This window comes from Ceratotherium simum, chromosome 36, assembly GCF_057802395.1.
Source record: "Ceratotherium simum simum isolate JZ-2026a chromosome 36, ASM5780239v1, whole genome shotgun sequence".
Classification (NCBI taxonomy): Eukaryota; Metazoa; Chordata; class Mammalia; order Perissodactyla; family Rhinocerotidae; genus Ceratotherium; species Ceratotherium simum.
In genome coordinates, this window is record NC_141935.1 from 5,478,764 (window position 1) to 5,500,796 (window position 22,033).

The window sequence follows — 22,033 nt, forward strand, 5'->3', positions numbered from 1 at the left end:
ATTGATATCTTATTAGTATTATATCTAAGGCACCCATTATCTAATAGCCTTCATACTATATAAGAAGTATATAATAAAAGCAAAAAATTTTTCAATTAAGTGTATATATTAGTTTTATGCTTATTAAATTTACATTTAATTTTAGACCACACATTATTACTGTGTGTAAAGTCTAATAGTGGGGAAGTGATCTATATTTTATGGAGAATTTTAAATAAAAACATAGACTGCTAAAGAAAACAGCAGCAAAAACTTCATAATATTATAGATAGAACTGTATTTCTCTTCATTATGAATTATTAGCATACGTTTTTACAGTATTAGTAATTTAAAAAGTCATACATAGTATCCAAGAAAGAGAATAAAAGAGTAACATACACTCAGCTTATAAAGCACTTGATTCTAATTAAATCATAATTATATTGTATAATAAAGCCCAGATTCCTATTTGTGAAATTTTATTTATTTAAAGTTTTATGAAATCTGCTCCGCATTCTACATTAGTGTCTTGGAAATAATCAGCTCTGTGATATTATTATAAAATATACTCATTAAAGGAACTGTGTAACTCTTGATACACTGACAAATTGCACCCTCCAGTGGAAAAAAATGTTTATCCATAAAAATGTAGTGTGTTTCTGCATTGCAGGTTTGATATATTCAAATGTGCTTTTACCTAAAAAAATTTTTAATGTTGTTATGTTTTATGAGCTGCACTAATATATATCTACCACTATTCATTTCCTCTGAGTCCCCAGGAAGTTGCTCTGAGTTTCAGAGGCTATTATGTAAATTGGACATTAAATGTTGGGAAAGTAAAAGGGCTTTAAAGAAAAAATTTAAAAAGAAAAGATAAAATCAGACCACACGCACATGCATATACTGAGTATTTTCTAAAAGAATAAACCTGTGTTTAATGTATAAATATTTTATATATATCATACCATATCATCAGGCAAATGTTTCATTCTACTTCAAAATACTTATGATTTTTCAATGTAAAAAATGTGAATTACTGTTAGTAAAATTATTATTTTTCAGAAAGAACTGAAAAACTGAGCACACGTCTCTGTTTTTCACTCTGGTCTGAGAAGCATAATATCTGACACTAACAGAATGTGATAAGAGTGTATTTTGAACACAAACCAGTTGGACTCCAAAGCTGAACTCATTCCGCAATATTTTATGCCAATTTTGCGGTTATTGACCCCTTGCTCTATCTTCTTGTTTCTTGTGAATCAATGGCACACTATCAAAATCAGGCATAGCTATCAACTAAAACTAAGGGCCTTTTCTTAACTGTAATCTCTCCTTGAAATTCCTCCCTCTTGGGCTTTCAGCTCTGTACTGTAGCATGGCCTCTAAAAATCTCTTCCATTGTCCTAATTCTTCTCTAGCCTTCACCTTACACACCTCAGGAAACATGAAAGCCTGATAATCCAACTATGACTACCTTTTATCTTCAACATGCTCTTTAGAGGGTTTATACATCTCTTCCTTGTACAGAATCATGCTAAGAAATAAAATTTTCTGTGTTACCACTTTGCCAAACAAACATTTGCTGTCCTTGACAAATCAACAGAAATCTTTCTTTCAAAAGAAAGCAAACACAATATTTATCTTTGTTACCTAAAGTTCTTGTAGCCCACGGCCTAATGCTGACACCCTCCCTGCTCCTCACTTCTCCCTTGACCTCGTCTCGTCTTGGAAGCCCTTGTCTGGAACCAGCCTAGGCATTTAGCTGTCAGGTGAGGTTTGTTCTTACCACCCTTGAACACCTTCCGCACCCTAATTCAATGTTTTAGTGTTGCTGGTCCAGGTTTTTTTTTTATTTCTTCTAATGCTTCAAATGGATGTTTCCTACCACACATCCTTTCTCCCTGTTCCCACAATACCACTTCCAGTCCATTATTCCTTTAAACTCATGTTAAAAAATTAATTTAGCTCCTTTAAGGTCCATACGTTTGCCTATACCATGTCCTGCCTTTCTGGTCCTTGCCATCTACAAACTTTGCATTATCTACATCCGAGGACAAGTCCACATCCACCCAGTTGGCCCACACAACATTGTTGTCTCCTAAGGCTGTGACTCCAACTTTACTGACCTCCATATTCACTCCACTTGAGCCGAGCACTAGAGCAGAGGTCATCAATTATGGCTTATGGGCCAAATTTAGCTGAGAGATGTGTTTGTTTGGTTCAGAAAATTTTAATAATATACTTGATCTGACTGGCTCTGTGTCACTATAAATCTAGACTTATATAGGACAATCTTCAAGCAGAAGGCATTCTCTGGCCTAACTACATAAACTAGTCCCAGCAATCAGTCAGTATCCATCTTTCTCACATCCTCACATGCAAATCACTCTCTTAAGATTTCTGTTGTATAACCCAGCTAGGATCAAAACATATTTTCCCATGAGTTTTGGTTGGTTGTGTTTCCATTTTCATTTGTCTTAAGATTTTTTTTTATTTCACTTTTGTTTCTTTTTTGACCCATTGGTTGTTCATGAGCATGTTGTTTAATCTCCACATATTTATGAATTTTCCAGTTTTATTCTTATAATTGATTTCTAGTTTCATACCATTATGTTAGTAAAAGATGACTAATATTATTTCAATCTTCTTAAATTTATTAAGACTTGTTTTGTGGCCTAACACATGATCTATCCTGGAGAATGTTCCATGTGCACTTGAGAAGAATGTGTATTCTGCTTCTGTAGGATGGAATGTTGCATATATGTCTGTTAGGTTCATCTGGTCTAAAGTGTAGTTTAAGTACGAAGTTTACTTAATGAACATAGATGCAAAAATTCTCAACAAAATATTAGCAAACACAATTCAACAGTACATTAAAAGTATCGTACATCATGATCAAGTGGCATTTATTCCAGGAATGCAAGGATGGTTCAACATCCACAAATCAATAAATGTGATACGTACATTAACAAAATGAAGGATAAAAGTCATATGATCATCTCAATAAATTCAGAAAAAGCATTTGACAAAATTCAACATCCTTTCTTGATAAAAATTCTCAACAAAGTGGGTATAGAGAGACTGTAACTCAACATAAGAAAGGAAAACCCAGAGCTAACATGCAAAGCCCACAGGTAACATCATACTCAATGTGAAGATCATTTTTCCTCTAAGATCAGGAACAAGACAAGGATGTCCACTCTCATCACTTTTATGCAACATAATTCTGGAAGTTCTAGCCAAAGCAATTAGGCAAGAAAAAGAAATAAAAGGCATTCAAATCAGAAAGAAAGAAGTAAAATTGTCTCTATTTGAAGATGACATGATCTTATGTATAGAAAACCTTAAAGAGTTCACCAAAAAACTATTAGAACTAATAAATGAATTCAGTAAAGTTATAGGATACAAAATCAAACACAAAAATCAGTTGTGTTTCTATACATTAACAGCAAACTATCAGCAAGAGAAATTAAGAAAACAATCCCATTTACAATAGCATCAAAAAGAATGAAATACTTAGGAATAAATTTAACCAAGGAGGTGAAAGATCTGCACACTGAAAACTATAAGACCATGGTGAAAGAAAGTGAAGAAGATACAAATAAATGGAAAGATATTCCGTGTTCAAGGATTGGAAGAATTAATATTGTTAAATGTCCATATTACCCAAAGTGATCTAGAGAGTTAACGCAATCTCTATTTAAATGAGTATCTCAAAATATCTCTGTACTCCTGTGTACACTGCAGCATTATTCACAACAGCCAAAGTATGGAAACAACCTAAGAGTCCCCAAATAGATGAATGGGTAAAGAAAATGTGAAATATATACATACAATGGAATATTATTCAGCCTTGAAAAAGCAGGAAATCCTGCCATTTGCAACAACATGGGTGAAACTGTAGGGCATTATGCTAAGTGAAATAAGTTAGACAGAGAAAGACAGGTGCTGTATGGTATCACTTACTTGTGGATCCTAAAAAAATCTAAGTTGAACTCATAGAAACAGAGAGTATAAAAGTGGTTGCCAAGGGCTGAGGGGTGGGGGAACCAGTGAGAGATGGGATAAAAGGGTACAAACTTTCAGTTATAACATAAATAAGGTCTAAGGATCTAATGTGTAACATGGTGACTATAGTTGATAACACTGATTGAAATCTGCCAATAAAGTAGAACTTAAATATTCTCACCAAAATAAAGAAAAAAGGTAAATATGTGAGGTGATGGATGTGTTAATTAACTCAATGGTAGGAATCCTTTCACAATGTATATCAGATCATCTCATTATACACTTTAAATAACATAAATTTTTATTTGTCCTTTGTACCTCAGTAAAGTTGAAAAATTTTTTTCCCTCTAGGTAGAAAAGAACTCCCCAAGACTACATTAAGTTTTTATAGTCATTGTCTTTTCATGATAAGGTGACAGACATCTTATTCCTTGCCTAGTATATGTGACATGCTCTATCGAGTCTAAAGTCCAGAGGAACCTGCAAGTACTATGACATTATCTGATACATTTTCTTTATGATACTTAAAAAAACTTTTTCCTCATTATAAAAATACATGTTTGTAATAGAAGAGTTGAAAATATCTTTTAAAAATTAGAAAAGAAAATCTTACATCACCCCACCACCCACAGAGAATTTCTGTCAATATTGTGGTGCAGTCTTCCAGTTTTACTCAGTATAATTCTTTTGTATACATGTGATGACACCAAACAAAAAGCCCTTTTTTTCCACATAAAAACTATCGCACAAACATTTTTTTATGCTACTACAATCTCTTAGACTATATCAGCTTTATTGTGATATAATTAATATACCATATAATTCACCCTTTTATAGTGGGCAACTCAGTGGTTTTTGGTCTATTTTCAGGGTTATGCAATTATTACTACTATCTAATTTTAGAACAGTTTCATCACCCCAAAAAGAAATCTGTACCCATTAGCGGTCATTCCCAGTCCCCACCTCCCTAGCCCCTAACAATTACTAATCTGTTTTCTGTCTCTGTGAGTTTGCTTATTCAATTTATATATACAGAATCATATAATATGTGATCATTTGTGTTTCACTTTTCATGTGCATAGTTTTTCAAGGTTCATCCATGTTGTAGCACATATCAGTACTTTATTTCTTTTTATGGCTAAATAATATTCAATTGTATGGATACACCAGATTTTGTTTATCCATTTATTGGCTGATGGACATTTGGATTGTTTCCACTTTTTGGCTATTACGAATAATGCTACTGTGAACACTTGTGTACAAGTTTTTGTGGGAACTTGTGTTTTCAATTCTCTTAGATACATCCCTAGGAGTGGAATTGCTAGGTCGTATGGCAATTCTGCGTTTAACTTTTTGAGGAACTGACAAAATGTTTTCCAAAGTGCCCCATTTTATGTTCCCACTAGCAATGTATCCACATCCTTGCCAATGCTTGTTAGTTGTCTTTTTAATACAGCCATCCTAGTTGGTGTGAAGTGATAGGTATCTAATTGTGGTTTTGATTGGCATTTTCATAAGGACTATGATGCTGCACATATTTTCATGCCTTTATATATCTTATTTGGAGAGATGTCCATTAAAATCCAATGTCCATTTAAAAAACTGAGCTATTGTGTTTTACTTTTGACTTGTAAGAGTTTGTAAAATATATTCTGGATATTAGATCCTTATCAATTTTATGATTTGTAAATATTTTCTCCCATTTTGGGTTGTCTTTTCACTTTCTTTATAGTGTCCTTTCTTTTTCATACTTTTAGAGGATGGAGGGCTTGAATGTCATTTTCTAGCCATGCTTTGCTTATTTCTTTAAATATCCTCTACTGTTCCCTGTGACTAATACAGAGCCAGCTTGGAAAGCTGAGTTCCAGCTCCAGCATCACAATGCAGGGTATTGAAGATGGACTTGAAGTTAGTAGACAATAGCTTAATAAATGGCACATAAGAAGATAAATCTTCCTTTGGGCTTATTAATTTTATGTTGTTTTGTTTTTTACAGAAAAACAACTTTTGATATTGTTGAACTACTCTATTAAGTAATTGTTTTCCATTTCATCGATATCTGTGCTTTGTTGTTTCCAGCCTTCTAATCTCTTTGGAATTATTTTTTTGGTCACTTCTTGAAATGAATGCATAGACCAAGGATTTTTAGCTTTTCTTCATTTCTAGTGTGTCCATTTAAAGTTAAAATTGCCCTCTAACCATGATTTTAACTTGTTTCGATATATATCATTTTATTATTATAGGTTCAAAATATTTTCTAATTTTCATTTTGATAATTTTATCTACGAGCTATTTGCCTATAAGTTACACATGTATTAATAAATTTCCAAACATTTGGGGTTTCAAGTTATTTATTTATTTATTTCTGAGGAAGAGTTGCTCTGAGCTAACATCTGCTGCCAATGTTCCTCTATTTTGTGTGTGAGCAACTGTCACAGCATGGCCACTGGCAGATGAGTGGTGTAGGTCTGTGCCCAGGAACCAGACCCAGGCTGCCAAAGCCAAGCATGCCAAACTTAACCACTAGGACACCTGGGTTGGCCCTCAGGTTAACTTTTTGCCATTAATATGTACAAATAATAATGTTACATATAATAATTAGTATGTAAAATATTATATAATAGTAACTTATCTTTTTATATAAGTATATAAAATAGTATATATGTGAAAATTAATAAACAGAAACCTCATTTAAAATGGAGTCCAGAAGCCAGAATGGGGAGCTCTCATGCCCTATAATGATTGCAGACCCCAATAGGAAGAAGAAAGACATTCTCTTCTTGCACAGCAAGAGCTCAGCCAATGAGAGACTCTCAGAATTCAGCCAATGAAAAGCCAGTTCCCTTCAAACTCCCAATCTCCTCCAATGGAATCTTTGTTTACAATAGCCCTCCCAACTTCCTCTTCCCCTCTACAAAAGAGTTTCTCCTCCCCTTGTAGCTGGGGACTTGCATGTGTCTTGCCATGGTTACAGACCCAAAATTGCAATTTTTTGCTGTTCCCAAATAAACTCTTTTTTTGCTAGAGAAATAACTGGCTGTCTATTTGTTTAAGGTCAACATATACACACACATATGGATAGATAGGAAATTATGAATATATAAAATATATACATAACTTGGTATGGGCATACATATTTGGAATTTTTATATCTTCTTGGTGGATTGCAAATTGTATTATTATGAAATGTCCTTCTAACTCAAGTAACTCACTTTAAAGTCTATTTTGTCTGATATTAATATGGGTACAGCAATCTAAGTTTTGTTAGTATTTGCCTAGTGTATCATTTTCCAACTGTTTACTTTTAACTTTTCTTTAAGTTTATATTTGTTTTGTCTCTACTAATCATCATATAGCAAGTTTTTGTCTTTTTTTATCCACTCTATCAATCACTGTCTTTTTAATTGGGTGATTTGGTCAATTCACAGTTAAGTAATTATTACATTTGGGTTTAAATCTATCATCTTACGACTTTTTCCCATTTGTTTCACATGCTCTGTTTCTTTCTCTCCTTTCTTTTCTTCTGGATTCCCTCTATTAGCTTGTTTATCAAATGTTCTTTTAATTTTGATTTTAGTAGTTACCCCGGAGGTTATAACAAACATCCTTGAATTATTAAAATTGTATATAAATTAGAACTTTTAGCATATGCTGGACAACAACAGGACCTTAGAAACTCTTAATTCCGTTCAATATCTCTTGCCTTTTGTGTTATTATTTTGTCAACTCCACAGTCATTATTATTATTATTGTTTTCAATATTTATTTACATTTACTCATGTTGTTCTTTATTCTTTCCTTCATTACATTGCCTCTATCTGTGATCATTTTTCCCTTTGTCTAAAAGTCTCCATTTAGTATTTCTATAACAGTGAGTCTGCAGCTAATGAAGTCTGTCAAGATTGGCTTATTCTAACAAGTTTCTATTTTGCTTCTTATTTGAAGGATTTGTTCACTGGATATATAGTTCTAGATTGACAGTTATTTTCTTTTAGTATAATTAAGATATCAAGATATCATGAAGATGTCTTTGGCTTCTAAGGCATCCATTGGGCCATCAGCTCTTGGTCTAATTTTGCTTCTCTGTTGCCAATACCCTTTTTTTGTCATACAGATGGCTTTAAAATATTTTTCCTTATGTCTGATTTTCAGTAGTTTTATTGTGACATGCCCAATTTTACTTTTCTTTGAACTTATTCTACTTGAAGTTCCTGGTGTCTCTTGAATCTCTGGCTTGATGTCTTTCATCAGTAGGAAATTATCAGCTGTTATCTTGTAAAATGTTGCCTCTTCCTATTTCTCATTCTTCCCTCCTTCTCTGGTTGTATTAATTATTCACATTAGATCTTTTCACGTCTTCCACATATTTCTTTTGCTCTTTTCTGTATTATCCATTCTTGGTCTCTTTGTGTTTTATTTTGGATATTTCTTCTGATTTATCTTTTAGTTCAATAATTTCTCTTCAGCTCTTTCTAATCTTAGGTTAAACCCATCTATTGTTCTTAATTTCACCTATTGTGTTTTCCTGTTCTAGAATTTCTATTTGATTTCCATTTCTTTGCTGAAATTTTCAAGATTCTCTGTCAATTCCTTGAACACATTACTCATAGTTTATTTGTTGTTGTTGTCTTGACCCATTTTTTGATCTCTTGTGAATCTATCTTGTCTCTTACTTTTTTGGAAATTTCCCATCTTTTTTTGTGTGAGTTTGATTCGATGCTGGATATTGTATATTAAAAATTAACAAGTTAAGAGTCTGGATGATGTCATCTTAATCAAGATAGGATTTAATTTTGCTTCTGGCAGGCAGCTAAACTGAGAGGAGAAGCAATTCCAAATTGCCTCCCTCAGATAAGAAATAAAAATTTTAAGGTCTCCGATCCTGTGATGGGTAGCCTATTTCTGGTACATTCTTACTCATAGGTTAGGCCTTTCAGAGTCTAGTTGAAAACATGGGGTGTTTATTACGGCCCTTCCTTTTCTTCATGGTACTCAAATTTCAATTTTTATTTCTCTGCTTCACAAGTCTGTCAAGGATCTACCAGCCTCTCAGTCACTGCTTTCCAATTGGTAACTGCTTTTAGGGAGAAGCTCCCCCAAATGACAGAATCATCTCTTTGAGCTTCTTTTTCTTGCAGACCAGGCCCTCACGATTCCTCACACATGACCTTGGTAGCTATCCCATGCATTCAAAAACATTTTGTCTCAGCTGTTCACAGCAGGAAAATCGCTTTGAGCTACTTAATACACCGTTACTGATACTGGAACGCCTCCATGCAAATTTTTTACAGTTTATAGGGTTGATTTAACAATTTTTTTCCCTTAATTGCTTCTGAATTCTGATTCATGGTTAGAGAGACCTTCCTCATTTTACTGTTATTTAGAAGTTTGCTGTATTTTGTTATAGGACTTTTATGGTTTCGTTTTTACATTGAACATTTTAATCCATTTGGAACTTATCCTGGTCCACTTAGAAGTTTATGTACAACTTACTTTTATTTCTGATGCCCACCTCTTTATCTCTTGTCATTTACTGGAAAGTCTATCTTTTTGTTACAGACTTGAAATTTCACCTTTTTATATAGAAATTCATCTGTGAATTTGAATCTCCAGACTTTGTATTTTTCTATTGTTTCATTGTATGTCTCTGTTCATGTGTCTGTGTGACATTCCTTCTTTTTAATGACTTTATTTAGGATTAATTGTCACATGATACTCTGCATGCATTTAAGGTGTATAATTTGATCAGCTACGACATGTGTATACACTACTGAAACCATCACTACAATTAAAATAACAAACAGAAGTTTTCTTGTGCCCTTTTTTAATGTATCACAAATTTTTATCCCACCTGCTGTCATCAAGCAACAAACTGATCAGCTTTCTGTCATTATAATTTGCAGTTTCTAGACTTATGATAAATGGAATCCTATAGAATATACTCATTTTGTCTTTTATTCAACATAGTTATTTTGAGACTAATCTTTGTTGTTGTTGCCTTTATCATTAGTTTGTTCTTTTTTTGTTATATAGTAGTATCCTATATTATGAATATACAATTTTTTATCCATTCACCTGTTGTTGGTCATTTGGGTTGATTCCAGTTTTTGGCTATTGCAAGCAAAGCTGTTATGAACTTTTGTATATAAGACTTTGTGTGGATATAATGCTTTTGTTTCTCTTGGATAAAGATGGAATGGCTAGCCTGTATGTCATGGTAAGGTTAACATTTTCTGAAATTGCTCAACTATTTTCCAAAGTGCCTGTACCATTTTACATTCCAACATGAAGTGTATGAGACATCCAGTTGATCCACATCCTCACCAACACTTGATATTTTGTCTTCATAAGTTTACTTATTCTAATAGATGTATGGTGGTATCTCGCTGCAGTTTTAATCAGCATCTCCTTTAAGATGTCATTTAAAGACAGGAAAGATCTTTCATGTACTTGTCCTCTTTCATTAAGTGTCTGTTCAAATATTTTGTTCATTTTATGTATTTTTTTCCTTCTCATTAGTTGTAAGAGTTCTTTTTATATTTTGGTTATAAGTCCTTTACCAGATATATGTTTTTCAAATGTCTTCTGTTAATTGCTGGCTTGCCTTTTTATTTTCTTAATTGTCTTTTGAAAAACAAAGTTTTTTAATATTGATGAAGTCCAATTTATTTATGTCTTTAAATCTATAGATCAATTTGAGGACAACCGACATCTTTACAATATTGATTCTTCCAATCTATGTATATGGCATATTTCTTAAATTATTTAAGTCTTCTCTAATTTTTCTGGATGTGTTTTAGGGGAAGGGCTCATAAAACAACAGCTGATAAGCTAAATTCAGCCCATGGCTTGTTTTCATATGGTCCATGAGATAATAAAAATTTTTACATTTTAAAGGGTTGTCAAGAAAATGAAGAGTAAAATGAGATGGAGACTCTCTGTAGTTCACAAACATAAAATATTTAATATATGGCCCTTTACAGAAAAAAGTTTCTCAGCCCTGTTGTAGAGAATTGTGTGCAGGTCTTGAACATAAGTGATTAGATTCATTCCCAGGTATTTTATATTTTTGATGCTGTTGAAAAACATCTTTTATGATTAAGCTTATTTAAAATATTACATGCTTGGTACAAAGTAGTTGTTTAAAGGGCATTAAATAAATGAAAAATATTTTCATTTTAAGAAATAAACTTATGAAACAGCCTGTTAAAGGATGCTGCATTAAGACCACGACAGATCACCAAAAGGAAGACACAGTGAAGAGATTCTGGAGAGTGCAGATTTCCTTTCTGTCTTGGCTTTCTGTCTCTGCTCCCTCCCCATGGGCCTTCACTCAACCTGCTATTTCCTCTGAGAAAAACTTCTGACAGCTCAGGGATATGAATGTTGGTGCTATAGGATTGAGAAAATTAAGGTATTCTTTTTCAAATTTTATTTTCTTATTGTTCATTGCTGGTGTAGTAGTCAGAGTTCTCCAGAGAAACAGAACAAACACGGCAGATAGATATACAGATAGACAGACAGACAGACAGAGAGAAAGATATTTTAAGGAACTGGCTCACATGATTAATTGTGGGGGCTGGTAAGTATGAAATCCATAGGGCAGGCCTACAGGTTAGAAATTCAAGTAGGAGTTGACATTCCAGGCTTGAGTCCAAATACTGCAAGGCAGCAGGCTAGAAACTCAGCCAGAGTTTCTATGTTGAAGTCTTGGGAAGAATTGCTTCCTAGAGAGCTCAGTCTTTGCTCTTAAGGCCTTCAACCAGTTGCATGAGTTCTAACAAAGATTCCTTGACCAAACTTAACCAGCCTCCTCTAAACTCTTTTCTCAACTAGGCCCTGACTTTTCAGCTTCTGTGTTTGTCTGCGCATTGTTCAGTTTTAGCAAGAATCCTGCTAAGTCAGCTTAGCCATAATCCCTCATCGTCAATACCTGATAACTGGTTCCTCACCCCCCACCACCCCCAGGTGACATCTGATCACCCTAGTTTGCCTTCAGCAAGAGCCCTTTTAGGTCAGTTTGGCCAGAATCCCCTCTTACTCCTGAGGTTTCCTCTTAGTAATTTTCCATCCACTGACATGCTCCCTCCCTTAGCCTGCTCCTGGGCTATAAATTCCCACTTTTCCTTGTTGTATTTGGAATTGAGCCCTATCTCTCTCCCTTACTACCAAACTTCATTGTAGTAGACCCCCTAAATAAAATCTGCCTTATGTTCTTTAACAAGTGTCAGGAATAATTTCTCTTTAACAGGTCTATCCACATTATGGAGGGTAATCTGCTTTATTTAAAGTTGATACAAATGTTAATGAGATCTAAAAAATACCTGCACAGCAACATCTAGAGGGGTATTTGACCAAACAATTGGACACCATAGCCTAGCCAAGGTGACAGATAAAATTAACCATCACACTGGTATAGTGAAATATTATTTTATTTTGCACTTCAACCTTGTATCCTACAACTTTATTATATTAAGTAATAATTTATTCATAGTTTTTTTTAAACTTTCTAAATATCCAAACATGTCTCCAGTAGGTAATGATAATTTTATTCTTCCTTTCCAAGCTTTGTGTCTTTTATTTCTTATTCATGCTTGTTTCTCCTGGGTAAGATCTCCAGGAAAACGTCAAGGTGAAATGATGACAGAAGTCATTCTGGGCACATTCTCAAATTCCACGGAAATCTTCCACATTTTACTATTAAGTATGGTATTTGATTTTTTCTTTTGGTAGATTTATCAATTAAAAGGATATTTTCTATTTCTAGTTTAATATTTTTTAAAAAGTCATGACTATGTGTTAAATTTATCAAATATGTTTCTGCATCTATTGAGGTGATCAATAGTTTTCACCTTTTATTCAGTTAATACAAAGAATTACATTAGGTTTTTTTTTTCCCAAATTTAAACAATTCTTGCATTCCTGTACTAAATCCAATTCAGTTGAGTTATCTCTTTCTCTCTCTCTGTCCCTGTCTCTCTCTCTCTTCACCCATACATGCACATACCACTTGGATTTGATTTTAAGATTTTTGTACCTAAGTTTATGAGTTTGACCTATAATTTTTATTTCCTGCAATGTCTTTGCCAGGTTTTGATATTAGGATTAAGCTGGCCTCATAATATAAGGTGTAAAGTGCTCCCTTCCTCTTCTGAAATAAATTTTTTTGGAAGAGTTGTGTAAAACTGGCAATATTCCTCCCTTAAATGGTAGATATAATTCACTATCTGGGTTCTTATTTGTGGGAAAACTTTTCATGATGAATTTATTTATTAAAAATAGGAGTGTTCAACTTGACTCAATTTTAATAATTTATATTTTCCTAGGAATTTGTCTAGTTTATATTTTGAAATTTGTCAAAAAATTGCTTAAATCTCCTTATTATCTTTTTCACGTGACTAGAATCTGTAATGATATCTTTTTTATTCCTCATTTTATTTGTTCCTTCTTTTGTTCTTCACTATTCTTGCTACTAATATCAATTTTATGAGTCTGTTAAAATAATGTTTTGTTTTTTGAATAATTTGTCTATTTTATATTGTTGAATTTATTGGAATAATGTCATTAATTTTTAATAACTGTGGAATATGTAATGTCCTAATTTCTTATATAGGTATATATTTTTTCTTAGTCAACTTTGCTACAGGTTCATCAATATTATTTTTTTTCCCAAAGAACCAACATTTGGCTTTGCTGATCTATAAGTATGCTTCCTTTCTATTTCATTAATTTCTGTCTTATCCTTTATTTGCTTTGATTTTTCTTTATATTTAATTTGCTTTTCTAACTTTTAACTTCTTGAGAACTTAGATGCTCATTAATTTTCAGCATTTTTTGGTAATACATGAATTTAAAGATATAAACTACTCTTAATACACGGCTTTAGATATATCTCACAGTTTTGGTATGTTGCATTTTCATTATCATTCAATTAAAATTATTTGGTAATTTCCATTGTGGTTTCTTTCTTGAATCATAAGTTATTTGGAAGTTATATTAGGTTCCAATATATGGAAAATTTTAATTTCCATTATTATTATTGCTATTCATTGATGATCTCATTACATTGTGGGTGGAGTATCTGTTAGTCCTAATGTCTTTGAAATTTGTTGATAATTGCTTTACAGCTTAATACCTGATCAATTTTTGTAAGTGCTCCATGTATATACTGTAGCTGTTAAGTGCAGTATTTCATGCATGTCATTTAGATCAATGCTGTTAACAATTTGAAAAAAATTGATATAGATTCTTAGTGATTTTATCTTGTGATCTAATCAGTTACTATCAAAGATGTGTTAAAAATTTCCCACTATTAATCTAGTTTGTCTTTCTCACTTTAATTCTGCTATTTTCTTTTTTTTTTTTTTTTGGTGAGGAACATTAGCTCTGAGCTAACATCTGTTACCAATCCTCCTCTTTCTGCTGAGGAAGATTGGCCCTGGGCTAATATCCGTGCCCATCTTCCTCTACTTTATATGTGGGACGCCTGCACAGCATGGCTTGACCAGTGATGCACAGGTCTGTGCCCGGGATTCAAACCCGCAAACCCTGAGCCACGGAAGCAGATTGCACAAACTTAACCACTAGGCTACCGGGTTGGCTCCAAGTTCTGTCAATTCTTAAAGAATAGGTTGAAAACATTTTGTGACAGGATTATAGCCATCATTTTAATCACTATTGCATTCACAGTTATATTATCTTTATGTTTCTGAGATTTGGCTTCCATAAAACAGATTTACTGCTCAATTCAGTTAAGCATGCAGTGAATAACAGGTTAAAGACTAGCAAATTCCATCAGAACAGTTAAACTGTTTTGCATATATAGACATTATTAATAACGGAATGCTTTTGGAATTTTTAAGGTAAATTGTAAAGAACTCATCTGAACAAACAGTGACATTATATGCTCGACAAGTTTTACAAAACTATTAAGAAAATAAACTTAGTTTATATTTGCATTTTCGCTTTTATAAATAACCAAATCTTCCCAGAAAGTTCTCAACTTTTTAAGTATTCTAATATCCAGATTTTTGCTCTATTGAGTCTCTTTATTGTACATTTCAATATTTCATTATTTGCTCATTAAAAATATTTTCTATTTTTTGGATATATTCATTTTGTACCTTGTTTTAGCCTTTCTTCTGTTTTAATATAAGAATGTATAATTACACATTTCCGTCTATGTTCTAAATACTTTTACAGTAGAGACCTTTCATTTCTAAATTATTTTCTTAATCTGCTTGGTTATTTTTAATAATTTCTTGCTTTTTCATTTTCCTTTTAATTCCTTCTTTTATTTCTCTCAATATCTTAAATATACTTATTTTATTTTCTGTTTTTGAGAATTCCAATATCTTCAGGCTTTGTGTATCCAAGGCCTGCAGATATTGTTTTTACAGTTCTTTCACTATATTGTTTTTACATTTACTCTCATTTCAGACGGCTAGTTTTTCTGGGATGAGTCACCCAGATGATATGAATTCTTGTCCGAATTCATGTGTGATTTTTTGCTAGAAATTTTCCTGAAAAGCTCTAACAGTTTATTTGCAAATCTCGAGAAAATCTGAGACAGTCAAGTTTCCTTAAAGGCTCCCTCTCTCTGTAGAAGGAAATTTGCCCCCTAGTTCTTCCATTGAGAGCGCGGCCCTTCTAGGTTTCCAGCTACACCTGTGTGTGAGGGGGTGATGGGCGGGGTGGGGGAAGGCGTGGGGTCACTAATCTGTCACCCATCCTATTTGGTCTCAGCCTCCGTCTTATTTCCCTTGGGTCTGTAAAACCACATGATCCAGAACCTTGCTACTAACACTGTGGTCCTCAGACAAGCAACATCAGCATCACCTGGGGGACTCGGTTGGAAATGCAAAATCTTAGGCACCGACTCCAAAAGTTCTCCTTGTGGATTTTTCTTTTCTTTTTGTTTTGGCTTCCTTTCCTGTCCTATCAGCTGTATACTTACATACACGTGAGTCCTGTGTACAATAAGAAGTTAAAAAACAATTTTAGGAGCAACTGCGTTAGACGTTTAAATCACAAAAACATCGCAACGACGCCAACACCTGTTCTTTAGATGCAGGGCAGTCTGCGCTGAGACCAGCTCCGCGGTTGATCACAAACCATGCAATACATCCGTGGGGATGAAATCCGTTCTTGCTATTGTGCCTCTCTGCCAGTTTCCTCTCAGCTCCCCATCAGTCCTCTCTTCTTTCTTCAATCACAGTAGGCCACCAAACCACCGCGAAAACCCGGACTAACGGATTTCGGGAGTAGCTGGGCTCCCCGAGGGAGCAGAGAGAACTGACGGAGCATGCGTGAAGCGGGGTTCGCGCACATGCGCAGTGGCCGGCGCAGGGCCGCGCGCCCGTGTCCCCGGGCGGCTGCGCGCGCGGCTGACGTGTGCGGCGGCCGCCGAGGCGGCGAGGCTCTGGGAGGGAAGGAGCCGCGGGGGGAGGGGAGGGGGCTGAACCCGGAAGTGGGTAGGCGCTGGAGCCAGCGCGCCGGGAGTGGAGCTCAGCGGCTGGGAGCCAGCGGGGGAGCCCTGGGTTCCCGGTAATGGATCTGTGGGGCGTCTGCCCTGGGAAACCGGGGTGGGAGGGGGAGCGGGCCCGCCGTGGGCGAGCGCAGTCTCCGCCCGGGCAGGGCCTGGGACGGCTCCTCTGCCTGCTTTAGCCGTCCCTCCGGTTGACCCTGCTCCGCCAGCCCTGCGCCCCTCCTGGGGCCGTGTCCCGCCAGGTGGCTTCGGCCGGGGGACGTCCTCTGTCCCCGAAGAGGTGTGCCTGGCCCGCCCTGGGAAAGCATGTTAATGGAGACACTTGGATTTCGCGGCCGCGACGGCCTTATTGTCACCATCCCAGCGCCCCTAAACCCCCCGGGTCGCCCTCCTCGACCTGTACCCTCAAAGATCTAGAAGGGATTCCTCCCTTTTCTGCCCTCCCTTTATCCACCCTGTTTCTGAATCAGGCTTGAAAGGTGTGTTTTGGCTTCCTTTAAAATTATTCTTTTGTTGGCTGTCTCTTTCCAACCCGGCCCTCCTTGTTCTCCGCCCTAAAATCTTAGTCACGAATGAGTGGAAGCCGTGCCTTGATCACAATTCAGTTATAATTCAGAGAGGATGCGTGGAAATGCCGTGAAGGGTTTAGGATTGCTTTGCCATGGAGTTATTTTACGTGGTTCTTACTCTCTTGCAGACCATGACACCCTCGGGCACGCCCCTCCAGAAGCTGTTATCCAAGACAATCTAGGTTTTTTTTCTTTTTTTTTTTTTAATAAATCCCTCAAGACACTTATGAAGTTTCTTGTTCTGAAATTGTTGTACTGCAATGAAGAAAAGGAGAAAGGTTACTTCAGATCTTGACGAGAAGATCCATCTAGGCTATCATAACGATTCTGCAGAAGGAAATGTGGCAGTGGAGTGTGACCAAGTAGCCTATACTCGTTCCACAGAAAGACCGACTCCTGAAGCTCTTCACTGTTATCAGGAACTTCCTCCCTCTCCAGATCAGAGAAAACTGTTGAGTTCTTTGCAGTATAATAAGAATTTGCTAAAGTATTTAAATGACGACAGGCAGAAACAACCGTCGTTCTGTGACTTACTTATCGTAGTAGAAGGAAAAGAATTTAGTGCACACAAAGTTGTTGTTGCTGTTGGCAGTAGTTATTTTCATGCGTGTTTGAGCAAAAATCCAAGCACTGATGTTGTCACCCTGGATCACGTAACACACTCAGTGTTTCAGCATTTGCTTGAATTTCTTTACACATCAGAGTTTTTTGTGTACAAATATGAAATACCTCTTGTTTTAGAGGCTGCAAAATTTCTGGACATTATAGATGCAGTTAAGCTGCTAAATAATGAAAATGTTACCACTTTTCAGTCTGAGCTAACTGAAAAGTCATCACCAGAAGAAACACTAAATGAATTAACTGGAAGACTATCAAATAATCATCAGTGTAAATTCTGTAGTAGACATTTTTGTTATAAAAAGTCTTTGGAGAATCATTTGGCTAAAACCCATAGGTCCCTTTTGTTAGGGAAAAAACATGGGTTAAAAATGCTGGAGAGAAGTTTTTCCACAAGAAGATCAAAAAGGAATCGGAAGTGCCCTGTTAAGTTTGATGACACCAGTGATGATGAACAAGACAGTGGTGATGGGTCCGACAATTTGAATCAAGACAATTTTGATAAGGAAAAGTCAGATAGAAATGATTCTGAGGATCCTGGAAGTGAATATAATGCTGAAGAAGATGAGCTGGAGGAAGAAATGTCAGATGAGTACTCTGACATTGAAGAACAAAGTGAAAAAGATCATAATGACGCAGAAGAGGAGCCTGAGGCTGGTGATTCTGTAGGAGATATTCATGAGGGGTTAACTCCTGTAGTCATTCAGAACAGTAACAAAAAAATATTGCAATGTCCTAAATGTGATAAAACATTTGACCGAATAGGTAAGAAAAGAAAGCTTGTTTTCTGTCTCTGATAACTTATTTTTCATGGATATTTTAAAGGTGATAATTAAAAACTAAACTTTGAAAGTAACTTTTGAAAAGAGTACTTAACTAGGGTGGATATTTGATTTTCAATACATATTTTATTCTGTTATTTTAAATGTGTTGTGATTCAGGAATTAATTTCAGTATTTATGTTAGCCTTGGTTTTCTCTTCCTCATGCCCCAACAGTAGGTGACAGATCATTAGGTCATGTATTTGGTATAAAAAACTCCAGAGTATCAATAGTTATGAGTGTAGAGCTTTGATTTATATGCTAATTTAATTTCATAGATAAGTGCTATTTTTGACTCATAAAATTGAATTCGATTATATCAGATTTAATTTAATAATTTATTAGCTATTTCCCCTTGAACATGGTGATATGTGAGTTAGAAATATAGTCACTTTTCCAGTATCTAGTACGGTTTAGAATTGGGATGTTTCAGATTAGACTGATGTACAGCTAAGGATAAAACTGTGCTGAATGTAGTTTAATTCTATAGGTAGAGACTTTAAGAAGTGTCCTAATTAGTAGTATTCTTTGGTTATTATAATGATGAATAAATCAACTTTTCCCTTATTGGAAAAGCCGTTGTAGGAAGTGTGGTCCATAACCTTAAGTTAAAAATATGTCAGTGAACATTTAATTTAATATTTGCTAATAAAATAATTTTTGGAGATATCGTAAATGAACTATTCTGATGTGAACTTTTAAATTGCAACAGTTAAGCTATTTCCATATAAGTCAGAGTTATGAAATTGTGAAATGCTTTCTACCACGTATAATGATAATAGGAACATATAAATGCAATTTGACCTTGTAAAATTACTTGTGCAGTTTACTATATATCCCCGTGTGTCTTGCTGTATTGTTACCGATATAGGTGGAAATTGGTTTTATAAGGTATTAGTAATCATTTGCTCTCAAAATATGCGACAGTATGCACAATGGCATAACAGTGGTAACATGTTTTTGCTTTTTATTATGCCTTTGAATATTTTTGTCTCTGAATCAGAATATTTTTGACAATCAAATTTAATAATTATTACTATTTTTACTGTGTTTGAGGCTCTGTACAAACTTGAATAAAATAACTTTTCTCGAGTAACTCAATCAATTGGAAGAGTAAACAAATACAAGTAACTTAAACTCAGGCTGGATAAATGCTCTTGTAGAGCTATGAACAAATACTATGAGGGGTATAGAGAAGAGAACAACATTTTTGGGTTGAGATATCTGAGAATATTTCATCTTTCCAATAAATTCTGCTTCTTAGACTTTGTATTCTTAGCACATGCTTCTTGTATTCTGCCTTAATTGGCAGAATCTCAATTGACTTGAGATGAGTGAAGAGGGGCCAGTTCACAAATGGCATTGAAGGCCCAGCACCTAGATCTCTAACCATCCTGTTGAACTCTAGGCCTGTGAGACAGGGGTTCTATATACAAGTAAGATTGGGAAGACTATACACTGTAATTCACAATCTGTATTAACTGTCAAATTCTCTAGTAAAGAAACTTGTTAACCTGGCATTTCCTCAAATAATTTTACTACAAGACACTTTTGGAGTACTTCTTTCAATGTCCCAAGAAACTAGAGTTCTTTGCACACAATTTGGGAAAATTGCTCAAGATTAAGGTCCCGATATACTAAGAGGAAGGCGTTTTGCAGCTTTTTAAACTGAGGGCAGCCCAGATAATTGTGGGAATCAGTAGGTCACTCTGTAGGCTTATTTTGAGCCTACTTTTCTGAGTGTATTTACATTACAGCCCTCTTTTATCCACCCCCCTCTTTTGTGTAGCCTCCTCGGATCTGCTTACTTTTCCCAGGTGCTTAGAGAGAGAGAGATTGAGATTGAGATTATATCATACTGGTTTAAAAAGCATGAGCTGTGGTGAGGTCAGACTGCCTGCAGTTTTGAATCCAGGTCTTGGGCAAGTTACTTAACCTGCCTGTACTTTTGTTTCCTCATACGTAGAGTGGGGTGATGCTGATATGATGCTAATAGTGTGTTCTTATGAAGATTATAATGATGATTAAATGGGATAGTCCTTGTGAATCACTTAAAATATTGTGTGAAATTTAGAAGGTGTTCAAGGAATGTTAGCTACTCTTATTAATCTAGTATGGTTATTGTGTCTCTAATACGCCAAATACTGCTAAGCAAATATGAAATGATATATTTTCTGTCCTCAAGAATCTTAGAGTTTAATGAGTACATGCAAAAACACAATCATATTGCAATAAAGATAATCTTATCAGGATAAGTACAGAGGACTAAAGGAATCAGGAAAGATTTCACAGAGCAGGTAGTATTTGGGCTGAGACCTAAAGAAGAGGGAGGAATTTACAAGGTAGAAGGACTAACACGTGCAAAGACATTGAGGTGTGTGGTGTTCTGGAAGTTGCTAAGGGGTGGGTGCTTTCACAGTGGGCAAGGAGGCGTGATGAATATGACAAGAGATGAGAATTGGCAAGTAAGCAGAGGTCAAATTTTGAATGGTTTTTATACTATACAGAAGAGTTTGCATTTTATCCAGCAAGTGATAAACTTGAAAAAACTGACAGAGGAAATGACAGTCTACAGAAGTTTTAGAAAGATCATGCTGGCTTCAATGTGGAGACGGAAATTGGAAAGGACCAGGAGGATATTGTAGGCTATGAAGACAAGTGGCATTGGGAATGGGATGTGGAATGAGGGTAGATCAGAGAGTTGCACTCAGTGTAGACTAAGTGGACTGGTGATGGGTAGAATGAAAATATGTAGAAGGAGACCTATGTTTCTTAAATGTCTTCCTTTATCATCTCTATCGGAAGTCCTGTTGATTCTTCAAAACAACAGTTCAAGGGGCATTTTCCAATAATCCCTCTCAGATTACCCACATTCCTTTTACAGGATTTAAAAATGTCCACCTAGATTTTTGGTTGTTATTTAAAATATCTCATTAGATTGTGAGCCTGCAAGTTTTATATCTTATTTTTGGTTAGTATCCTTTGTGATACCCCAGGTCATGTCAAATAATAAATTTTCAGTAAGCTCTTGTTTAATTGAACTAAGTGGAAAGGTTGATGTCAGACTTTTCTTTGGATTTGTAAGAAGCCAGTGAGGCGTCCTTCTAAGTTTCTAACTTTGCTGTCTTGGAGTGGGTTTATGAGAGATAATGAATAAGCTGAGACCTTCTGCTGGAACCATTAGCTCCACAAGATGGAGTGGACTAATTCGATTCCATTACTTTGGATCTGTTATCCTTTTTGATGTATTTAGTAGTTGCTTGGAGTGAGACTCCTGATCCAGTTATATTTTTCCTTAGGCTACCAGCTGTCCTATTCTCAGCCTGTTCTCATGCAAATAAGAGTCCTTTGACCTTTTCCCCTTATATCAAAAACCTGGTAAGTGAAAAGGCAAAAACAGGGAGAAGATGACAGATGGAGTGAGAGAGAAAATTTGGATAATTTATCCTTTTTATTGTTCCTACTAAGAACTAAAATCTTTCCTTGGATTAAATTTATAATCTCTTCTAGAGGTAGAGAATGTTTTTTAGCTTTTCTAAAAAATGTGACTC

The 22,033-nt window shown here is 35.2% G+C and overlaps 1 protein-coding gene across 1 annotated transcript in view; it reads left to right on the plus strand.

Annotated features, from left to right (window-relative positions):
* The first annotated feature begins 16,471 nt into the window (after positions 1-16,471).
* ZBTB41 (zinc finger and BTB domain containing 41) overlaps positions 16,472-22,033 on the plus strand; it is a 48,389-nt gene continuing 42,827 nt past the window's right edge. Inside the window, exons 1-2 of the mRNA XM_004438987.3 lie at positions 16,472-16,533; positions 17,172-18,426. Coding sequence (XP_004439044.2) covers positions 17,304-18,426 — 1,123 coding nt within the window. The 5' untranslated portion in view covers positions 16,472-16,533; positions 17,172-17,303. The remainder of the gene's footprint in view (positions 16,534-17,171; positions 18,427-22,033) is intronic.